This window comes from Macaca thibetana, chromosome 11, assembly GCF_024542745.1.
Source record: "Macaca thibetana thibetana isolate TM-01 chromosome 11, ASM2454274v1, whole genome shotgun sequence".
In the NCBI taxonomy this organism is placed as follows: Eukaryota; Metazoa; Chordata; class Mammalia; order Primates; family Cercopithecidae; genus Macaca; species Macaca thibetana.
Genome location: NC_065588.1, coordinates 897,192 through 920,145, shown reverse-complemented (window position 1 = coordinate 920,145; position 22,954 = coordinate 897,192). Strand labels below are relative to the sequence as shown.

The 22,954-nt window shown below is 46.7% G+C and overlaps 2 protein-coding genes across 34 annotated transcripts in view; one reads left to right on the top strand and one right to left on the bottom strand.

Moving 5' to 3' along the window:
- Positions 1 to 15,658, top strand: part of RAD52 (RAD52 homolog, DNA repair protein) — a 36,315-nt gene extending 20,657 nt beyond the window's left edge. For 3 of the 6 annotated variants that reach the window (XM_050747081.1, XM_050747083.1, XM_050747084.1), the window contains 6 exons: positions 1,158 to 1,276; positions 2,895 to 2,970; positions 8,161 to 8,638; positions 10,483 to 10,587; positions 10,896 to 11,123; positions 11,543 to 15,658. In XM_050747081.1, coding sequence (XP_050603038.1) covers positions 1,158 to 1,276; positions 2,895 to 2,970; positions 8,161 to 8,638; positions 10,483 to 10,587; positions 10,896 to 11,123; positions 11,543 to 11,604 — 1,068 coding nt within the window. In that variant the 3' untranslated portion in view covers positions 11,605 to 15,658. Of the gene's footprint in view, positions 1 to 1,157; positions 1,277 to 2,894; positions 2,971 to 8,160; positions 8,639 to 10,482; positions 10,608 to 10,895; positions 11,124 to 11,542 lie in introns of those variants that run through there. The other 3 variants (XR_007717488.1, XM_050747082.1, XM_050747085.1) reach the window with 3 other exon arrangements.
- WNK1 (WNK lysine deficient protein kinase 1) overlaps positions 13,501 to 22,954 on the bottom strand; it is a 156,996-nt gene continuing 147,542 nt past the window's right edge. For 18 of the 28 annotated variants that reach the window (XM_050746987.1, XM_050746989.1, XM_050746993.1 and 15 more), the window contains 4 exons: positions 20,423 to 20,464; positions 18,571 to 18,597; positions 16,915 to 17,102; positions 13,501 to 16,466 (listed from right to left, as the gene is read on the bottom strand). In XM_050746987.1, the coding sequence (XP_050602944.1) occupies positions 16,149 to 16,466; positions 16,915 to 17,102; positions 18,571 to 18,597; positions 20,423 to 20,464 (575 nt within the window). In that variant the 3' untranslated portion in view covers positions 13,501 to 16,148. The remainder of the gene's footprint in view (positions 16,467 to 16,914; positions 17,103 to 18,570; positions 18,598 to 20,422; positions 20,465 to 22,954) is intronic. The other 10 variants (XM_050747000.1, XM_050747008.1, XM_050746995.1 and 7 more) reach the window with 2 other exon arrangements.

Below are 22,954 nucleotides of genomic sequence, written 5' to 3'. Positions count from 1 at the left end.
TCAGCTCCGAGTAGCTGGGACTACAGGCGCCGCCACCTCGCCCGGCTAGTTTTTTTGTATTTTTTAGTAGAGACGGGGTTTCACCGTGTTCGCCAGGATGGTCTCGATCTCCTGACCTCGTTATCCGCCCGTCTCGGCCTCCCAAAGTGCTGGGATTACAGGCTTGAGCCACCGCGCCCGGCCCAGCATTAGTTCTATTCTGACTTATTTTTCTAAATAGTACTAGAAAACCTTGTGTCTATGAGTGAGTAGCTGAGAATGGAAAGAGTTTTGTTATAGTGTCACTCATTTATTTGAGTGCTTTTTGAGTTATTTTTTTAAAAATCACTGAGTGCTATCATCAAACACTGTATTTGATTCTCAATCAGCAAATGATGTGCTCAGGTTCATCTTCACTTTTGGTGAAAGGCAGGAGCTGGATGCCACCTGACTTCCAAAGGGATTTGCTCTCCAAGCCTTAGAGACCATTAGATCCAATATTCAAATTATCCCTTTTTTTGATATCCCAGAGGTTTTTTTTTTTTTGAGATGGAGTCTCACTCTGTTGCCCAGGCTGGAGTGCAGTGGCACGATCTCGGCTCACTGCAACCTCTGTCTCCTGGGTTCAAGTAATTCTCCTGCCTCAGCCTCCTGAGTAGCTGGGATTACAGGTGCCACCACCACACCCGGCTAATTTTTGTATTTTTAGTAGAGACGGGGTTTCACCATGTTGACCAGGCTGGTCTTGAACTCCTGACCTCAAGTGATCCACCTGCCTCGGCCTCCACAGGGCTGGGATTACAGGCGTGAGCCACCGCGCCCCGCCTGGCCGTTCCAGAGGTTTTTTTACCTTAGGGCAATGCGCACTGATAGGATTTGGGGTGGGTTTCTAATGTGCGATAGGATTTGGGGTGGGTTTCTAATGTGCCCTTTGTGTGTCAGAGGAAGGTGGGAAGGGAGGATCGTCCTGCCACCGTGACCACAGGCACATGTCCAAGCAGACCAGGTCTAGGAAGCAGCACTGGCAGTGGATTCTCACCCAGACTTCTGCCCGCGCCCCTGTGGCAAGGCTGCCAGGCGGGAGATTCCTGCTTTGAGCTCTGCTGCTTGAGGAAAGGGGGAGTTGTGGCGCGCCTGCCGCTCTCGTGTTTGAGTTTGAACTCCTTTTCTGCCCCCAGGATGGTTCCTATCACGAAGATGTTGGTTACGGTGTTAGTGAGGGCCTCAAGTCCAAGGCCTTATCTCTGGAGAAGGCAAGGAAGGAGGCGGTGACAGATGGGCTGAAGCGAGCCCTCAGGTGAGTGCGGGGCTGGGAGTCTCACCTGCGTCATTCCAGCGCTTGCTGCAGAGCAGGTTTCGGTGGTTTTTGGAAGAGGTAATACAGCCACGTGGTTCAAAAATGTAAGCAACGTGGAAGATAAGTCTCACCGCTGCCCCGGCTCCTGTCTGCCTGTTTTTCCCTTCCGTTAGTATGTTTTCAGTGTTTCTGTTTTCCCGCTTCCGTTAGTTTGTTTTCAGTGTTTCTGTTTCAGGCTTCCCTTGCGGGAATAAGTGGTAGAATCCTGTGTTCTCTCTTCTCCGCACACCCAGCAATGTGTGCCGGAGACCTTCCCCTCCTACTGCGAGTGCACAGACAGCACCGTTGTCCTCTCCGTGCGCCTCAGCAGCCCTCCGCTATGCACAGTAGCAGAGTTGACTTAGTTACACAGTCGCGCGGGTGTCTGCGTTCGTCCATTTCTGTTGCTATGCAGGAATACCAGAGGCTGGGTGACTTATAAATAAAGGAGGTTTGATTGGCTCATGGCTGTGTGGACTGGACTGGACGCCTGGTGCCAGCATCCGCTCTGGGGAGGCCTCAGGAAACTTCCAATCACGGCAGAGGGCGAAGAGGGAACATGGAGTGAGGGAGCAAGAGAGAAGGGAAGAGGTCCCAGGCTTATTTATTTATTTTATGGTTGTTTTTCATTTTTTGAGGCAGGATCTTGCTGTGATGCACAGGCTGGGGTGCAGTGGTGCCATCGTTGCTCACTGCAACCTTGAACTCCTGGGCGAAGTGATCTTCCTGCTTCAGCCTCCCGAGTAGCTGGGATCGCAGGCACATGACACCACCCCCAGTTAATTAAAAAAAATTTTTTTTTTTTGTAGAGACAGGGGCTCCCTATGTTGCCTAGGCCAGTCTGAAACTCCTGGACTCAAGTCATCCTCCTGCCTTGTGCCTCCCAAAGTGCCAGGATTACAGGCATGAGCCGTCATGCCCAGCCCCACACTCCAACCACCAGATCTCTCGTGAACTGAGTGAGAAGTCACTCAACACCAAGGGGGTGGCACTAAGCTGTCGGTGAGGAATCCAGCCCCAGGATCCAGTGCTTCCCACCAGGCCGCGCCCCAGCACGGAATTGGGAGGGAATAACCACGAAACCATATCCGTGTCTTTGAGAATTGAAGTGAATTGAACCCGAAAAACCTGTGAATTCTGTGGGGGAGTCCGCAGACCCCAAGTTAAGAACGTTGCTCATGGAAGGTTGTGCCCTTGAGCCCCAGTCCCCAAGTGTGTGTCGCCTCCTCCCGCTGGGAAATTGGAGCATTCTTTGGAAAAAAAAAGGAAAACGCTCTGCAGTTTGTTCTCCGTATCAGGGGGTGGCTGATGGGTTTTGTGAATGGTGCCTCAGTCTTCTCATGCTCATCGTCTCTGTGAGGGCAGGGGTTTGTGTCTTGTCCTCACTGCGGTATTCTCAGAAGCTGACAGTGCGGGAACGTGCCGGATGCTTACCCGACGTCAATGGGGAACACATGGTGGGGTCCATTTTCTCCGCTGCACCTGAGAAGCCACCTGTACAAAGTTGTACGTCTGTTCTCTGATATTCACGTGTAACAATTCTTAACCCTGGTTCACTTTTTTCCCCTCTTGCCCTTAGGAGTTTTGGAAATGCACTTGGAAACTGTGTTCTGGACAAAGACTACCTGAGATCACTAAATAAGCTTCCACGCCAGGTACGTCAGACATGGATGGGTGCAGTGCGGATCACGCAGCAAACTCCTCTGTGTCGTGAGTTGAGTGCTTGGAGGATGCGAGGAGAAGTGAGGAACTCAGCTGTTCAGAGGGTCTGGAATGTTTATTTCAGATTTCGAATGTTAGAGCTAGCAGGAACTAATCACAACAGTTTACTTTTTTAAAAATCACATCATTTGACAGGAATGTGAGATCTGGAGCATTTGTGTGACGTGTAGGTAGAGAACTGTGGCTGGGGGTAGTCTGTGAAGCCTCAGAGCGAGCACACAGCCCTCTGCAGCACCGCTCTCCTTCCCACACACTCCCAGCCTCGCCGCTGAGCCTTCATTGTTTTCCTTAGTTCTCGTGTCATTAAGATTTAGACGTCCATTATTTCTGTCAGTACCTGTCACGTGATCTGAGCATTTGCCTTTGGAGAATGGGGTCTGTGGCCGGGCAGCCCTGAGTCACACCTGACTTGCGATGAGTAGCTTCTGGAGTGTTCCTCCTGCCTCATCTGCGCTCCGAGGTCCCTGCCATGTCACCCCCCACGGCAGCATTTCCATCCTGTGCCTGAGGGATTCTTTTCCTCACGGAGCCCCACAAGGTGTGTGTCTCTGGGCATCTGTACAAACTCCTTTAAACAATCATTTGTAAACATGATTGGATTCAGTTTGCTAATATTTTGTTAGGCATTTTTTTTTTTTTTTGAGACGGAGTCTCGCTCTGTTGCCCAGGCTGGAGTGCAGTGGTGCGATCTCGGCTCACTGCAAGCTCCACCTCCTGGGTTCACACTATTCTCCTGCCTCAGCCTCCCGAGCAGTTGGGACTACAGGCGCCCACCACCACGCCCGGCTAATTTTTGTATTTTTAGTAGATGGGGTTTCTCCCTGTTGACCAGGCTGGTCTTGAACTTCTGACCTCAAGTGATCCGCCTGCCTGGGCCTCCCAAAGTTCTGGGATGACAGGCGTGAGCCACTGCACCTGGCCTTTTCCTTTTTTTAAATTGTAGTAAAACACATCACATGTTAACTATTTTTAGTGTATGGTTGAGTAGTGTTAAGTGTATTCACATTGTTGTGAAATTGATCTGCAGAACTAAGACTCTATACGCATAAAACAAGAACTGCACATTTCCCCCCATTCCCAGACGCTTGTAACTACTTCCACTTTCTTTTTTTATTTTATGAAAGATGAGGTCTTGCTCTGTCACCCAGGCTGGAATGCAGGAGTGCAATCCTAATTCACTGCATCCTTGAACTCCTGGGCCCAAGGGATCCTCCTGGATCCTCCTGCCTCAGCCTCTCAAGTGGCGAGGGCTACAGGTATGTGCCACCACACCTAGCTGCTTTATTTTTTAAACAATTACTATGTTTTTTTGTAGAGACACAATTTCTCTGGGCTGGTCTTGAACTACTGGGCTCATGTGATCCTCCTGCCTCGGCCTCCCAAAGCGCTGGGATTACAGCATGGGCCACAGTTTGCACCATTTGGACGCAGCTGTGACCCTCTTTGAGATCCTGTTTTCAATTCTTTTAGACATACTGAAGGGGATTTTTTTTTTTTTTTTTTTTTGAGACGGAGTCCCCGCTCTGTCGCCCTAACCAGCACGGCTGAGTTTTTGGAGTGCAGTGGCATACCCCCGGATCTCACGGCTCACTGCCCAAGTACTCCGCCTCCTGGGGTCTCAGTTTGCAGGCCATTCTCCTGCCTCAGCCTCCCGAGTAGCTGCTAACTTTGGGACTACAGGCGTGTGCTACCATGCTTCCGGCTAATTTTTCTGCACCCCAGAAGTTTTTCTTTTGGTGTGTTTTTTTTTGAGACTTCTGGTTGCCCAGGCTGCAGTGCAATTGTGTGATCTCAGCTCACTGCAATCTCTGCCTCCCAGGTTCAGGCAATTCTTCTACCTCAGCCTCCCAACTAACTGGGGCTACAGGTGTGTGCCACCGTGCCCAGCTAATTTTTTCTATTTTGTAGAGACAGAGTTTCACCAAGTTGGTCAGGCTGATCTCAAACTCCCGACCTCAGGTGATCTGCCCACCTAGGCCTCCCAAGGTGATGGGATTACAGGCGTGAGCCACCGCACCCAGCCCTAATTATGTATTTATTTATTTGTTCTAGACAGAGCCTTGCTCTGTCGCCCAGGCTAGAGTGTGGTGGTGGTATCTTGGCTCACGGCAACCTCTGCCTCCCAGGTTCAAGTGATTCTCGTGCCTCAGCCTCCTGAGTAGCTGGACTAGGTGATGGGATTACAGGCGTGAGCCACCGCACCCAGCCCTAATTATGTATTTATTTATTTGTTCTAGACAGAGCCTTGCTCTGTCGCCCAGGCATCTTGGCTCACGGCAGGCAAGCCTCCTGTGTAGCTGGACAAGTGATTCTCGTGCCTCAGCCTCCTGAGTAGCTGGACTACAGGCACCCGCCACGTGCCCAACTAATGTTTTGTATTTTTAGTAGAGCAGTGTTTTGCTGTGTTGGCCAGGCTGGTCTCAAACTCCTGGGCTCAAGTGATCAATCCACCTGCCTTGTCCTCCCAAAGTGCTGGGATTACAGGTATAAGCCACTGAGCCTGGCCCCAAATTTCTCTTTTTTTTTTTTTTTTGTTGAGACAGAGTTTCACTCTTGTCACTGAGGCTGGAGTGCAATCACGGCAACCTCTGCCTCGTGGGTTCAAACCATTCTCCAGCCTTAGCCTCCCAAGTAACTGGGATTATAGGCGCCCACCACCACGCCTGGCTAATTTTTGTAGTTTTAGTAGAAATGGGGTTTCACCATGGTGGCCAAGGTGATCTCGAACTCCTGACCTCAAGTGATCCACCTGCCTCAGCTTCCCAAAGTGTTGGGATTACAGGCATGAGCCACCATTTCATAAGTGAGCACAGCTATTCACCTCCTGGATAGGGAAACAGAGCTTTACCAGCAGCCCTGAAGCCCCATTTTGCCTTCTTCTAGTCACTGCCTTGCTTTTTTTCAAAAGTAACTACTGTCCTGTCTTCTATTCTGACTTTCATAGATTTTTTTCCTGTTTTTGAACTTTATGTATGTAAAGTTCACAAATGGAATTGTACTGTAAGTGGAATTGTACAGTTTATATTTTAAGAAAATTGACCAAAGTATTAAAAAGAACATGTAGACATGTAGACAAGTGCACGTATCATCCATGCTCTGCTTGATGAATTTTAAAACCAAACATATCCACATAGCCAACATCTGAATCAAGATAGGACACTGCCAGTACCTAGAAGGCCCAGCCGTGTTCCTTGCAGTCATTGCCATCCCCTGCCCTCCTTCTCACTACTGAGCAAACCACTTTTAACAACACAGATTGGCGGGTGTGGCGACTCACTCCTGTAATCCCACCACTTGGAGAGGCTGAGGAGGAAGGATGGCTTGAGCCCAGGAGTTGGAGACCAGCCAGGACAACATAGTGGGACCCTGTCTCTACAAAATAAAAATAAAAATTAGCTGGGCCTGGTGGTCCCAGCCACTTGGAAGGCTGAGCTGGGAGAATCATTTGAGCCTAGGAGGCCCAGGCTGCAGTGAGCTGTGACTACGCCACTGCACTCCAGCCTGGGCCACAGAGCGAGACCCTCTCTCAAAAACAAACAAAAAAAAAACAAAGCCACAAACTTGTTTTTATTGTTATGTACTTTTTTGCAATCCTACAGTTTGAACTCTTTGTATCTTACTTGAATTCAGCATGGTTGTGAGGTTCGTTCATGGTGCGTGCAGCAGTTGCATTGCTGTATCGTTTTCTTTTGCATGAGTATGTGGCAATTTACTTTTCTAGTCCTTTCCTAGTAGACATTTTGGTCTGTGTAGCTTTGGATGTTGTGAATGGAGCTGCTGTTGGCATTCTTCTGCTGTACATTCACGCTCATTTTTGTTGGGAATCATTGGGTGAGAAGATAGGTACATGTTTAGTTTTAGCAGGTTCTTCCCGTGTTCCTGTGTGGCCTCGTGTAAGTTCCAGTTGTTCCGTATCTTTGACAGCACTTGGTATTGACAGTCTTTCAAAAGAGTTTTCAAAGCTCATTTCTTTTTTTTGAGACAGTCTTGCTCCATCGCCCAGGCTGGAGTGCAGTGGTGCGATCTCAGCTCGCTGCAAGCTCTGCCTCCCGGGTTCAGGCGATTCTCCTGCTCAGCCTCCCGAGTCGCTGGTGTGTGCCACCGTGCCCAGCTAATTTTTTTATTTTTTGTATTTTTAGTAGAGACGGGCTGTTACCCAGGAGCTCCTTCAATTTTTTTTTGTATTTTTGTATTTTTGCCGTGTTGGCCAGGCTGGTCTTGAACTCCTGGACTTGAGTGATCTGCCTTGGCTTGCCAAAGTGCTGGGATTACAGGCATGAGCCACCGTGCCTGGCCAAAGCTCATTTCTTTTTAAACTACTCATTTATCTTTCAATGTAGATATGAAATCTACACTATAATTTTCATTTTCAGGTCAAATGTAATCATCTTAATCCCTCATATTCAAACAATTATTCCATCAGCATCAGTTTGATGGATTGAGAGGCGTTTTCCCAAGCGGAAGTGTTCTGGATTTCTGTGGGAATCGGTGTGGAAATGAAATCGTTTGTCCTGTGCCCCGCAGCACAGGAGCGCCCGTTCTCATGGTGATGAGATGCAGGACCAGCCCCGTCCTGGAAGATTCCTTGCAGCCTTGGCTGGCAGCCGACGTCCGTGCCTCCCGGGTGTTCTTCCTTCTGTTGTCTGAAGGGTCCTTGGTGATGCCACAGCGTACCCGAGGCTGCCTCAGTGACAAGTGCTCTTTCCAGGGGTGGCCCCGGCAGAAAGGGGTGAGACGGTGCAGACCTCCGCAGAGCCGTGTGCGCTCACTTCCGTGGAACAAGGACAAGGAGGCAGCACAGACAGACCCAGCTGCCGAGGAAAGATTCCAGTTCGATTTTACAGAACATCTGCCCTAAGGCAAAACCAAAGAAGGATTCCTTTTTATCAAAACTTCACTAACACAGAAGGGTATAAATAAAACATGAAATTGTTTGGCTTCTCCTTCTCGTAGTACTACTTGGAAGTTGTAGATCCTTTGCCTCAGCAGGACCTAGAAGGCGCAGTGGATGGAGGATATCAAATGCGATTCTCCAGGAATCTATACCTGTGAGTCAGGGAGAAGCAGCGGAGGCCAAGAGCCCGTTGAAGGAATTTTTTTTCTCCTCTTTCTTTCCTTACTAGTTGCCTCTTGAAGTGGATTTAACTAAAGCGAAGAGACAAGATTTTGAACCATCTGTGGAAGAGGCAAGATATAACAGCTGCCGACCGAACATGGCCCTGGGACACCCACAACTACAGGAGGTGACCTCCCCTTCCAGACCAAGCCATGTTGTGATACAGGGCGACAAGGACTGCAGCTCCCGGTATGCGGCCCAAGGCCCCTTCCTTTCCTCTCGGCCCCTTCCTGTGTCATTGGGGCGGCCTCCACCTCCTCCTTCAGAGCCAGCCAGCCGTGTGCGTGCTCCCAGGAGCCGTGGCTGTGACTCGGGGCTCCTCTCACCGTTGGTCCTCTCACGCAGAGGCCTGACTTCATCCACCGTGGAGAGCGAGGCCACGTACCAGCGGAAGCTCCGGCAAAAGCAGCTGCAGCAGCAGTTCCGGGAGCGGATGGAGAAGCAGCACGTTCACGTCTCCAGGCCGTCCGCTGAGAAGAGTGAGGGTGTGTGAGGGGGGAGCAGGGCCCTGGGAGGTGCCTGCAGGAGGAAGTCTGGCCGCAGGGTCGCCTGATTCTCTGCCAGTAACCCTGTGGCCGGCTCCAAACCAGGCCTCGCTGGGACTTCTCTCATGCCACACGGGACTTCTCTCATGCCACACGGGACTTCTCTCATGCCACACGCAAGAGAGATGAGCCCAGGAAATTCAGATATTTAAATCTGCCATACATTTTCCCATTTCTAAAGACAGTGATTTTTTTTTTTCCCATGGAACTAAATGGGCATTGATAAAATCTTCTAGAATTAGAAATTTCAGGGTAAATAACTTTTTTTTGCTTCAAATACTTTGGCCATCTCTACATTAGAAAGCCTTGGCCGGGCGCGGTGGCTCACATCTGTAATCCCAGCACTTTGGGAGGCCAAGGTGGGCGGATCACTTGAGGTCAGGAGTTTGACACCAGCCTGGCCATCATGGCGAAACCCCATCTCTACCAAAAATACATAAAAATTAGCCAGGTGTGGTGGCGCATGCCTGTGGTCCCCCCTACTCGGGAGGCTGAGGCAGGAGAATTGCTTGAATCCAGAAGGCAGAGGTTGCAGTGAGCCAGGATCGTGCCACTGCACTCCAGTCTGGGCGACACAGTGGAGGAGACCTGGCCTCAAAAAAAAAAAAAAAAAAAAAAGCAAGCCTTGTTTCTGAGATGTCTTCAAATACAAGGCAGAATTGGGGTTGAGAATAACGGGAACCTTTGGCAGATGGTTTATCTATCAACTTTAGTTTATTTCGGAGTCCAGGTTCAGTGGGAACAGTGATACAGACGCCTTCCTCTCTTCCTTCTCTGTCTCCCCTCCTGTTCTCTCCTGCCCGTCCAGGGGCAGGTAGTCCTTACTCAGAGTGGAGACAGACAGAAGCCTTGTCCCAGATCCCTCGAGCTCTTGCCCAGTTTTTCCCTAGGAATCGTGAAGAAGATTCAGAGGACTCGCTCCATGGTTGTTCACTGATGTGCCCCTCAGCACTCACAGGCTGAAATTAACATAAAAACTCAAACAGAACCACTTCCTGTCCCGTGGATGTCCTTACCGCGAGTGATTCTAGATGTTTAGCTTCTCAACCATTGCAGAGGCTCCCGGGTAGACTGTGGAGGAAGCCGCCCTCCAGGCCTTTCCTGCCCCTTGGCAGACAACGTGAGCCATTGTTATTTTAATCCATTTCACACATCAGGTTTTGGCTTAAGAGTTTGTTTGTTGGTTTGTTTTCAGACAGGGTCTTGCTCTGTCGCTCAGCCTGGAGTGCAGTGGCGGGATCAGGGTTCCCTGCAGCCTTGACCTTCCTGGGCTCAAGTGATCCTCCCTCCTCAGCTCCTGAGTAGCTGGGACTCCCAGCGCATGCTCCACACCCGCTAATATTTTGTTTTTTGTAGAGGTGGGGTCTGGAACTCCTGGTTTCAAGTGATCCTCCCACCTTGGCCTCCCAAAGTCCTGGGGTTACAGGGTGAGCCCCTGCGCCTGGTCAGATTTTAGTTTAAGATGTTGTTTGAGCGAGGGTTATGGCTGTAACAAGCAAGCCAGACACTGGACTAGATGGCCTGTAAGAACCCTTTTACTTTTGCTATGAAAAGAGAAAAGAAACTTGTCTTTCCCACTGGTGAGAAGAATTCAAACCACAGACAGATCTGTAGGTGGGACTGGGACTCGGGAATCCGAAGTTCTTTTTACTGGCTGAGGCAGTGCAGCCCGAAGCGGTGTTGTCCTGAGAGTGTGTCCCCTGACGAGAGGGGAGTGGACTCAGCTCTGAAATCCCATGTAGTGATGTGATTATGACTTGTCCTTTCTCTCCTCTGAACCGTAGCGGCCCCTGCGGCCCCTCCTCTGACGCACAGCACTCCTGTAACCGCCGTCTCAGAACCACTCCCGGAGAAAGACTTCCTTGCAGGAGTGACTCAAGAATTAATCAGTAAATACCTTGAAATGCTTGTAAGCTACTGTGCTGTATGTTTTTAGCAGCCACAGAATACCTTTTAGGCAGCACAGCAGTCCTCATTTCCGTGGGTTTTTGTGGAGGGGCTCTGGCTGATCGCACATGTCCAGTTTCTCTTTCGTCCTAACCGAAGGGAAGTGTGCTTTGAGGGGGAGGGGAGAGAAATTCCAGAAACTTTCAGAAGGTACTCAAGACATGGAATTTCTGATGGCCAGTTTTTCCAGTGCTTTCTGTGAGAATATTTCATTATTTGCTGATGACACCCTTTCCCTTGACCTCTGTAGAGACTCTTGAAGACAACTCTGAAAAGTGGGCTGTGACTCCAGATGCCGGGGATGGTGTGGCCAAGCCCTCGTCTAGAGCAGACCCAGCCCATGCCGCTGACACACTAGCCCTGAACCACCAGATGGTGACCCAGGACAGGACTCCACACAGCCTTTGCCACCAGAAACCACAAGCAAAATCTGGATCTTGGGACCTCCAGACTTACAGCACCGACCAGCGCGTAACAGGTAGCAGAGAGGTGTTTAGGCACAAAAATTAAAGGGAGGTCCCAGCTTTAATTCTGGGAATTTTTGAGGAAGGATGACATTTCATTTGAAGTTTGATAGAGCAGGGAGCTTCTATTAGGGAAGGCGCCACACGTAGAAGATAATTGTTTCAGAGCCAGAACTTTTCCTCTGGGCTCCTGACTGCAGGTGCAGCCCTTTCCAGCTCCTGGTAATAGCAGGAAGCGGAGGCGCGACTAGCAGCAGGTCTGTCGTGAGCACGACGCCACTTGGTCGAGGAGAATCATCTGCCTCCTCCTAACAGTAATTCTCCTTCTTGGGCTTAGTCTAGATTAGGATCATTAATATAATCCAGAAATCATTAGCTGTCAGTTTATTTTAAAATCATGGCAGCTACATTTAAGCCATTTTGTCTTCCGCAGGAAACTGGGAATCTCATAGGAAGAGCCAGGACATGAAGAAAAGGAAATACGATCCATCTTAACTGAGGCGCAGCCACGCGACTGGACTGTCACAAAGGGACTTTGGAAAACTGCTGTTTCGTCATGAAATTGTTCATCTCTCCTGGACAACGAACTTGATTGCGATTTATCTTGCTTCATTCTGAACCTTACCAAGAGGATCTGAGTGCACTGCAGGTAGAGCTGAGCACTTTTGGAAAGCTGGTCTGCCACTCGGGTAGGGAGAGGCTCAGGACAGATGAAATAGCTTTTCTTTGGCTTGTGAGGCTTCCCACTATTTATTACTAAACTATTATATTAATACAGATGGACATTTTAGGAATCACCAATGGCTCCCTGCCCTCAAGCAATACAGGCCAGACTTGGTCCTAAGCACCTGCCTCAGCAATTGCCTACATTCAGTTGTTTTGCATAACATCTGCCTTCTTTCCTTTAGGGTCCATGCCTTTAATGTTGTCCACATGACACACTGTCGATCACGGCAGGAAAAAGGTTGGAGTAGTGTTTTTACTACTTCGTATCGATCCAGGTTACAGTCTTCATTTAATATAAACTCTAATTTATGGGTTTATGACATTACAATCCTGCATTCTTTCAAGACTTCAAGAGTGACATTTTTTTCCTAAGGAAGGAAATAATCATCTAAGACCAAGAAAAAAGGCTTTTTTGTTTGTTTGGTTTTGAGACAGAGTCTTGCTGTGTTGCCCGGACTGGAGTTCAGTGGTGCAAACACAGCTCAACCTCCTGGGCTCAAGTGATCCTCCCACCTCTGCCTTATGAAATACAGGGATTACTGGTGTGAGCCACTGTGGCCAGAAAAGGCATTTTTGAGAAAGCAAGTCGTATACCTTATAACAAAACAGAATATTTATATATTGCATAGCCCCTTACCTGAAATGCTTGAAAGCAGAATTGTGCTTTTTTGAATGTTTGTATATACATAGTGAGACCTTGGGGATGGGACTTCACCTGTGTTTCATATGTACCTCACACACACAGTTTTTGCATGAAACAACGCTTGTGTGTAAGAGATACTGCAGCTGAAGGGGACTGGGTGTTTTTTTTCTCTTAGGGTCACTGAAGAAGCTTGTATGCCTGGTGCTTTGCGACTTGTCACACGAGGTCACGTGTGGAATTTCCCACTTCTGGCATCACGTCAGTGCTCAGAAATTTTCGGATCTCGGAGCATTTCAATTAGGGGGATACTCAGACACAACTGTTTCTACTTCCCCATTTCAGATGTGAGATGTAACCCACCTTGACCATAAATTGGCTTTTCATAGTGTTCAGATGTTTCATAATTCTTCCCCCCAAATAATGAAGTTTGCAATTTTACTTATTTTTTTTTTTTTTCGCGAGGGTGTCTGGCTCTGTAGTCCAGGCTGGAGTGCAGTGGCGCGATCTTAGCTCACTGCAACCTCCGCCTCCCGGGATTCAAGTGATTCTCCTGCCTTAGGCTCCCGAGTAGCTGGGATTACAGGTACCCACCAAGACGCCCGGCTAATTTTTGTATTTTTAGTAGAGGAGACGGGGTTTCTCCATGTTGACTAGGCTGGTCTCAAACTCCTGACCTCAAGTGATCTGCCTGCCTCGGCCTCCAAAAGTGCTGGACTCACAGGCATGAGTCACCGCATCCAGCCACTTTAATTTTTTTTAGACCTATTTTGGGGCTTGGCTGTGCCTAATCTTGAAGCGGTGACTTCTTATTTTTTGGCTCACACACCCATTTGGGAAGCTGTGAACCTGAGATAAGGAAGTCTGAAAGTACTAGCCGGCAGCCGACCATTTCTATTCCTTTGGAAGATGAAGAGGCAGCAAAAGAGCTTCCAGGAATTAGGAATCCAGTTATCAATTGCACTTAACTCAAAATAGTGCCAATGAGAATGTGAAGGAACTTTTTGGAAATGAAACCCCACAGCTCAACAAAAGCAAGTTTGGTTTATTTGAATGGTTTCATTAAATAAGTCTACAAAGGTAACAAACTGAAGCACAAAGCGCAATCTTACAAGAAGCGCAACACCCAGAGTTAGTGCAAAATGTACAATTAACGGCTGCTGGGAAACCCCCGAAGTTTGAATTTTTATCTTTAAACAGTGTACATTGTTAAATAATGGAAGGAAAACATTTATAATTCAGAAAGTTTTTAATGTGGAAAAAGATACTCAAAGTGTACTATTAACACAAAAATAATTTAAACAGTTCAGTAGCACTAGTTCATTCCTCTAGGCTTCAGTTATTTCATCCACAGGAGGATGAAATCAACAGTAAATAAAACCACTTCTGACTTTTTGTGCATGAGTGAAAAGATGTCAAAATTATTAAACCCAAAGAACCAATGAGAATGTGCCGCATGAGGCTCCCTGCTCCTCTGGTATAAAGTATGTTTCACTCTTGGGTGGCCCCTTTCTCAGCTACTCAGCCCCTTCTTGGTTCTAGCCTTACTCTCTCCACAAGAAATGGAAGCAGAGAATAAATCAGTCAGTCGTTTTACAGCAGGGGTTGAAGCCCCTGCCCTTTTCCTTTCTACCTTTTAAAACCCTTCGGCTCTCATTTGCATATTTAGGGCCATAGACCAACTTCATAAGGGAAGCAGGGCCCTTAAGGAATGAACAGGGCACGGGAGCCTCCAGCAGCCTCTTTCTGTGGTGGTGGTGGTGGTGGTGATTTCCGGAATATGCCATTGACGTGGGTAAAAGGTTGGAAATATTTTCAGTTTCCCAACTAAGAGTCAAGCACCCCAAAATAATTAAGAGTCCTAGCTTCTTTGTCTGTCTTCAGAGATAACAAAGATCCTAAACATAGCCAATTAGGACAGTATTTCCGGAAAGCTCTGAAAATAATAACTACCCATTACAAGTAGGCATAGCACTAAATAACACTGATTGGTTGCAGTTATTACTTACGGGGAATATTTATTTGAAAATGTGAACATATTAGCTGTACTTCTAGAAATAAAGGTGGCACAATAGATGATGATCCTGCAACCATGTGGACATCATAAAGGAAACGAGTAGGAATAAGTATTCTTTCCTACAATGAGTAATTCAGACGTGGAAAGATTCAGATGTGGAAAGATTCACTTTCCACAAAACATAGTACCCCAAGCTGAGAAATGCATGGCACATGTGCAACAAAGGAAAGCAATCCAAACAGTTTTTCTGAGAGCAACTTTCTCCATCTGTGACTTTTCACTATCAGGTTCCCCAACTTGAAAACTAGCCCCCACCCCCTTCTCTTTATGTTCAGTTTCTTCTAGGTCACGTCTGTTCAAGCCTAGCTCAAGTAAGAAAGGTTTATATGACAGTCACTGGCCAGGCTTCACGTATCTTCAAAACAAGTTTGTTTCCTCATTCTTCAGTCTGTCTTTCACCCAGCACACACCATTCTTTTCAGTTGCCCAATTTTGTTACAACACCCCCTCCTCACTATTCCTGAAACAGAACTTTCTGTTTTTAACCACTGATGCCAACTTAACCTCCCACCCTACTCATCTTACACCTGCTCTAGACAAAGTTGTTGAAGGACTTAAAAAAATACTTTTTCAATTTCCCTTTGGCATAACCACTGCTGGACTGCTGGGGTCAGATGGACCTAAGATTTCCTTCCACATGCCCTTTATTGATCTGGGGTCTGATAAGTTGATGCTGATGGCAGAAGCAATAGAAGTCCAAGGCACTAAAATGTCCAGCAAGCAACACTGGGAAACAGAAGTATTCAAGTACAGTAATTTATACAATTTTACATTCACATTTATTCATCTAATACAATGGAAATACAAAGGAAAAAGTTAAAGTGTCTCAATAAGTAAAGGACAGAGCTAGCTTTTTTTGGAACTTTTTAAACGTTTCATATTTTACTCTTAAAACTACTGTTGTCCAACAACATTTTATATATCACAGTGTTTCCACATCAAAACTGATGGCAAAGTTACATGTCCGCAGGGAACTTAATTTTTTTTTTTCCTAATTGCTAATGCTGCAGTCAAAGCTGCTAATATCTTTTGCTTAAAGCACTAATGACCTATCATAAGAAAGAGTTGCACCCCAGTCCCCTGGTATTTTTCACTGGGTTCTAAAAGAGCAAAGAAAAACAAAATAAAAAAGAGAGGGGTAAAAAGGGAGGAGGGCAGGGTAGGAGAGAGCCCAGTAGGTTGTTTTTGTCTCTTGTGGTTCAGATTCTTGAGGGAGTGAGGGATTCGAGGCATGAGCCCCACCCACTCGGAAGTACAGATGGGTTGGATTTTACGTTGCGTTCTCTGGCTTCCTTATGAACAAGACTTTCCTAGCCCTCATCCTCATTACTGAGTATAGATAAACAGGAAAGCATGGTCTGAAGCTGCCCCTTTACAAAAAAGCTGTTCTTTCCTTCCTCTCCCACTCCAGTAACTGGAGCGGGGGAGACTCTCCACTCTGAGGGCTCAATGCAGTATGAAAAACATTCCCTTCTGGCAAGAAATAACCAGTTAAATGCAGCACTAGTAGTTAGTACACAGGCTACTTCCCACCCCCCACCCACCCCCCGCATTCCATCTCCTGCCCCCAGATCTATTGGGCTAACGTCTCTAGGTCTACGTGGTCCGCAGGTTGGAGCCTGGGGGGTTGCTGATGGATTTCTGCAAATTGCTGATGTTGAAATTCTGCAAGGAGGCAGTTCCCACAGGTTGGAACTGGCCAATCGGCTGTGGTGCGGGGCCACCCGTCCCACTCCACTGGGCGCCAAATGGGGTAGCTGGAAAGCCGTACTGCTGTGGGGGGCACATAGACTTGGTGAAGTGACCTAGAGAGGTAGCTGATGCTGCAGAGATGGGGGCAGAGCCACCCAGGTTCGAGGTCATGGAGATGCACAGTTGCCCAGGTGCAGAGAACTTCCTTGCCATTCCAGGGCCCTGAAAACAAAACCACATGTCAAGTGTGGTGTGGGCCACGGGTATAAAATGTGTGGCGCTAACATACACTTCCAGTCTAATCCTGTAAGATACAGCAAAACAGTCTTCTGTAGTATTTATTGGCTCTTTATATTTACCAAGTAAGGGTGAAAATAATCCTGATGAGAGGGGAGGGACGTCACGTGCATGCGTGTCTGTGTGTGTAGTTCAGGATGACGAAGGAAAAACGAAGAAGAAAAAGTTGAGCCGACCAGTAAGAGGTTAGGAATTCAGGGAAGGAAAAATAAAAGGGTACCTGGAGGATTTTTGCCCTGTTTTTCTAAAGTGTTAAAATTCATGAGCTACTGAAGAAGGTCATGGTGTAAGACGTTGAGCAGCAGCCTAGTTGTTTATATCACCTCAATTCAGGTGTGTGTTACGGATTCTCCACAGCAGAAGAGAGACTTACCTCATAATTCATGTGCCCTTTGCTTCCTCTCCTGCCTGAGAGAATCATGGCATCTCGGGCCCAGTTGTCTACCAACTTGTGCAAGTCATCTGTGAATGTGCCCTTCCGGCTGGACGTCATGGCAGGAGGCTGAGCTTGGGCGGCTTGGCTGTTCACTGTTGCCCCAACAGTGTTTGTGCTGCTGGTCCCTATTATAAGCAACAGAATACAAGCATTAAAAGCAGCCTAGGTTACAATTTTGGGAAGAGGGAAAACTTCACGGGATGATGAATGGCAAGCCACAGAATGGGGAGAGGATGAATTGGGAAGCCATGCAAGAAGGGAGGATTCCAAGGTTTTGTTTAGCCATTTGTTTTGGTGTAATAGGGTGATGAAAACAGTTTCTCTTCAGCAGCTGCTGCTAAGGCTGAACAACTCAGGATGACGGTAGGTACACAGGCGGGGCCTCTTTCAGTCCATTCACAAAGCACCTGAGAACTGGAACTGCTCGCCAGTACGCTGTCCCCGACATCATGATGCTGATGGAGGTGTAATACGATCAGCAAGGATAGTTGCTCTGGAATTTTGCAGAATGCAGGGTAAAAGAGTGCACTGGGCAGGGTTAAAGTAGGAGTAGGAAAAGATGCTTGGCTAAGGAGAAGGTGGGAAGGTGGGTTTCCAAACCATGTGGACATTGCCACATTCTTTAGCCCTTTTTTTTTTTTTTTTCAGATGGAGTCTCACTCTGTTACCCAGGCTGGAGTGCAGTGGTACGATCTCAGCTAACTGCAACCCCCGCCTCCCGGGTTCAAGCGATTCTCCTGTCTCAGCCTCCAGAGTAGCTGGGATTGCAGGTGTGTGCCACCATGCCCAGCTAATTTTTGTATTTTAGTAGAGATAAGGTTTTGCCATGTTGGCCAGACTGGTCTCAAACTCCTGACCTCAGGTGATCTGCCCGCCTTGGCCTCCCAAAGTGCTGGGATTACAGACGTGAGCCACCATGCCCGGCTTTTTTTTTTTTTTTTAAGGAAGGGTCTCTTCTTTTTCTGTCACCCAGGCTGGATACAGCAGCACAATCACGTCTCACTGCAGTCTCAAGCTCCTCCTGCCTCAGCCTCCCAAGTAGCTTGGGACTAGACGTATGCACTACCACACCCAGTTAATTTTTTAATTTTTTATATAGACAGAATCTCCATATGTTGCTTAGGAACTGCTGGGCTCAGGCAATCCTGCCATGTCAGCCTCCCAAAGAGCTGGGATTACAGGTGTGAGCCACCATGCTCAGCCTAGCCATTCTTTAAATAGAGAGAAGTAATAACAGAAGTAGCATGCTGTGTTCAGAAGAGTTTTTCACCCGGACCCATAAACATGATTTTACAAACATAAACTTGGGCGGGGTTAGCCTCTTCCAATTTCCCGTGAGTAAAAACAAGATGATTCACGAGGAAAGGACTGTGTGGTGTGCCTGAATCTTCCAACTTCAGGAAGACATGATTTTCCTGGAGATGACCTTGGTTTCAACTGGCTCAAGGATTCCCACTGCTTCTCCCCACTCTTCCCAGAACAGCAAGCACTCCCATGTAGAAGCGACAAGAAAACGCAGCTGAGGCAGGGTGCACAGGGGAGGAGGAAGCTGTGCGGTTATGATGAGAAAGGAAGGAGGAGTCTATGTCCTGCCTGATTTCGGCTCTGCTGGAGGGCACACTGAAGATTATTCGAAGAGGCACGTTTTGGGGAAGAGGGAAAGAAGAGTCATGGTCTTGTCTATTTTCCTTACCCCCCACTGTCTTACCAGATCTCACGTTACAGAATAAATAAAAGCTACTAAAGTCAGTTGTGAACCACTAGTCCTTAACGGCACCCAAGTAACGCTGGGGGTGAGTCAGTGCATGCGTTTTCCTGCTTTCCAGGTCAAAGCGGCACACCTAACACAACCCTGCCACTTAAAAGCCTGTTACTGACCATCACTCGTCTCCAGTCAAGCTTATATCCTACCACCTGGGGAATGGCACACACGAGCATGTCTGGGCTGGAGTAACAGCTAATTCCGAGGTGAAGCTGCAGAGTGAGGAAGGTCACATGCTTCCTACCACTATGGCAAGACGTGGAACTACTGCAGTGTGAGTGTCAGCTCACTTCTTGCTGTCTGCTGGAGCCACAAGGGGATTGCTATTGCACATACAGTGTGAAGGGAAGAGTAAGTTCCCCTACAGTACAGGAAACTCAAGTGGAGAAGTATTAAAGCACAGAAAACAGACTTCCATGAACAGCAAATGTGAGAGAGTGGTGAAGTGGGAAGCACAGGCAATGAGGATGGGCAGTCATGACAGTGAGTGACTCAATCTAGAAAGCAAGCGTACGTGCATGGGGGATTGTCATCCTGTTTGAACAATTATTGCTTGGTGAGCTTGATGTGAGAGACGATCAAAACAAAAAACAAATAATCACAGGGGAGCAGGGCTGTCAAAAGCTAAATACAAGAAGCTCAGGAGACATGACCATTGCTTATCCACACAAAGCTCATGCTGGGAGACACACCTCTCTGTCTGATGCTAGTCTGTTGCCCCTGATGCTACGAGGTCCCTTTAGAACCAAATTTCACTTTTCATTTTAACCTACATTACCTAACACAGGAGTCTCTTCCCATGAGGAAAGAGAAGTCATGAGGAAGAGTCAACCATACAGTTAAACCTTCACATTCTGGCTGCTGTATACAGTCCTCTCATTAAAGAATGAAACAAACCTATCCTTTTCTAACCAGAAATTAACTCCTAAGAAGACGAGACTTGACTATAAAAGCTGTAGAAAGGCCTTTGAGAGAATATGCTAACTTCTTAACCTTTTTTAGTTCTTCTGAAAAGCCCTAATAAGTAGTATAGACTTACCCCCAAGATTCATTTTTAAATTTTCCTCCTGCCATTATAATACATTTCCCCTACTCCCACATCACCGGATCCTAGTAACAATAACCTATTATGAACCATAACTTACAGCCCAGCATCCCAAGTACAGAATTTCCCTGTTGACCCTACCTAGAACACTGTAAGTGGCCTTCTCATTAAAATATGAGAAGCCACGGTCTAAGAAGACAAACTCTAGTAAGTGGTGTTTTTCTCCTCATCAATCTAGCACACATCTCCCACTTCAATGTGAACAATGGGAGGGCATGGATTTTCGCATGCTTTCATCACTGCTGAGTTTCCAGTTGGGGTAATAACACTGCCCGGCACATATTTGCTTGACTAAAGGATGGCTCTCCCGTAGGAACCTAGGCATCCCTGATCTCCCTGTACACATCCATGGCCATTACCAATTCATGTCTGTCACAAGCTAGGCTCACATGGGGTTATCACTGAGGGCACCGACTATGAGATGGTTCCTCAATTAAGCATGTTAAATATCTATTAGAATAGGATACAGAGCTAGATGGAAGTTAGGAATCAGGGAGCTATGAGACTGCAGAGTTGAAAGAACTCGTGGTTAACAGGCTTTGCAATCAAGGACCAAAAATAACAGAAAAGATAATTACTACAGAGCTGGTTGCAAGGACAGACTTTTTTCACCATCTTCCCTGAAGCACAAAGAGAGAAGCAATGTGTTAAAGATAAAGAAACATCAGTGTAAAATATTTAGAATCTCCAAACAGCACACAAACGCCCAGCAAGAGAAAGCAGGAGGGGAGACAGATAGGTAGGACCTGGTAGCCCTTGAATAGATATAGTTCCACAGAATGTTTCTAACTGGCTGTTAGCCTTAACGTGATTATCTGATGAGCTGTGTTACCTGGCTGACAGATGTTGGGTTTCTACACCCACTCTCTGTATCTAAAAGAGTAATGCCCTGCATTGAGGTTCTGGAATCAGAGAGGAACTCCAGTCTCTCAGGTCTCACTGCTTGAATTTCAAATACCCAAGCAGCGTTTCCACTGATCCTGTCCCACTTCCTGTCTCTCCAGCTGGGCTGTTAAAAAGCACTCAATTAAATGCATTAGCAATCCCACCATAGTAGACCGACAGTATCACTGTTACGGTTTTAAGTTCATTTACATTGGCTATATTTCCACATCCTAGATATATATACTAACCCCTTCCCTTCCAGAATAATTTTTTAAAGTACGTGGAAAACAAGCAACCTCTGAACATAAATATAGCAGTAAGCCAAGCCGTGCTTCCAAACCATTATCTATTTTGAGAGCATAGAATAATACAACTCAAGCTAGTAAAGTCCCTACTCTTTCAAGTACCTGTTTCATTTCCATAGTTCAAGTCTGTCTCTTGGGATTTGTTCACCAGGCTTACATGATGTATCCTGACGTGACTTCAAAAGATGTAGGGCCTTTCATTTTACACCCAAAGGGAAGTGACAAGATTCAATATTTCTGACCAGTTTCATTTGAACAAGGGTAATACCACCTACCTTTAAAAGTGGGATGAGAATTTATGGAATTTAATTAAAGTGGTATTTGTCACATTATATTTCAGAAACAGAAGCTTTGGTTCTCTTTCTTCCCTCTCAGGCACTTCAGGCTGTAGACCATAGGCCTGACATGTCACATTCTACTTTAAAAATACTCAGCTCCTAGTGTTAATGTCCTTGCAACTTTCTAGGTGGACAAGCAAATTAAATGCTTATTCAACTGTCAAAGTGCTAATATGCACAGTCCAGGAAAGTGTGACCAGAAGAATTATTGATCTGAGTCCTCAAAAAAAAAAAAAAAAAAAAAAAAAAAAAAAAAAACACACATGCCTGGAAAACTATCGAATTGGGTAATGCCTTCCACCCACTTCTTTGTTAAATAGCCTGGGACTAGTGAATGTGGGGGAAGTCAGTAAAAGTAAAAAGGCGGTCTTTTTACCTGCAATCCATTACTAATGCAGGTAAAAAGAATAGGGGTGCTAGAAGGATTACAACTGTGTGAGGGAAATGGAAGTTAAATGTGTTATGTACTTTGCTTTAAATGTGGTCACTACAGAGAACAAAGGGAGGTGTAAATTCTTCCCACCATGAAGAGGCCCGAGGACCTCTGACCCATACTCAGAATCAGTGATGGCCTGAGCACATGCATTTAAAAAGCACTTCAATAATCACATCAGAAGTTTGAGGCCTGAACAGAGAAGATCTTTATCCAAATTATAACACGGTTTTTCTACTTGAACTATGTTTTTGTTTTAAACTTTTCTTCAACGAACAGTTACTATTATGTGCCAGGTAGGCACTGACTAATCAGAAAGAAATCACAAGTGCTTTTCAAGTGCTACCTGTTTCTCTGTATATGATCTTAACTTGATTTGTACGATGGCCCTAGGACACTGGCATCATCATTTCACATATGGGAAAGATGGGGTGACCTGCTGTTGTGCCTTGTTTTTAAGTAGAAAGCTGGGAAATCCCAGAAATCCTGTTAAAAGGATAATTTTCACTTGCAGTTGCTGGGCTTTGGTCTTTATCAGACTAAGTGCTTTATCGGAATAACCAAACTAAAAACCCCTTTTTTTGATTTTATGGGGTTAGAGGACAGTAGTGGTGGAATGATCCAATCAAGAGATTCTAGCATCTTTTCAACTGGTAGATGCTTAGGCTTAATTGAGAAGAAAAAAAAGATTTAAATCTACTCTGACAAAGAATGGAAAAAAATGGTACATAATTTTTACCTGCTGCCAGGATCTAAGAGCATCAATGGTCAAAATGCTTTCTGTCATTTAGTTTCTTTTCTTTGAGATAGAGTCTTGCTCTGTTGCTCAGGCTGCGGTGCAGTGGCACAATCATGGCTCACTGCAGTCTCAACCTCCTGGTCTCAAGGTGGTAATCCTCCCGCCTCAGCCTCCTGGGTAGCTGGGACTATACATGCACACCACCACGCCAGGCTTTTTTTTTTTTTTTTTTAAGAGCCCAGGTTGGTCTCGAGCTCCTGGCCTCAAGCAATCTTCCCGCCTCAGCCTCCCAAAGGGCTGGGATTATAAGTGTAAGCCACCGTGTCTGGCTGATTTCTGTCATTTGTAATGCTAGGGCAGAGAGAGAGCACTGACTATGACTGTGGAGTTCAGTCTTCATTATTCTAAGT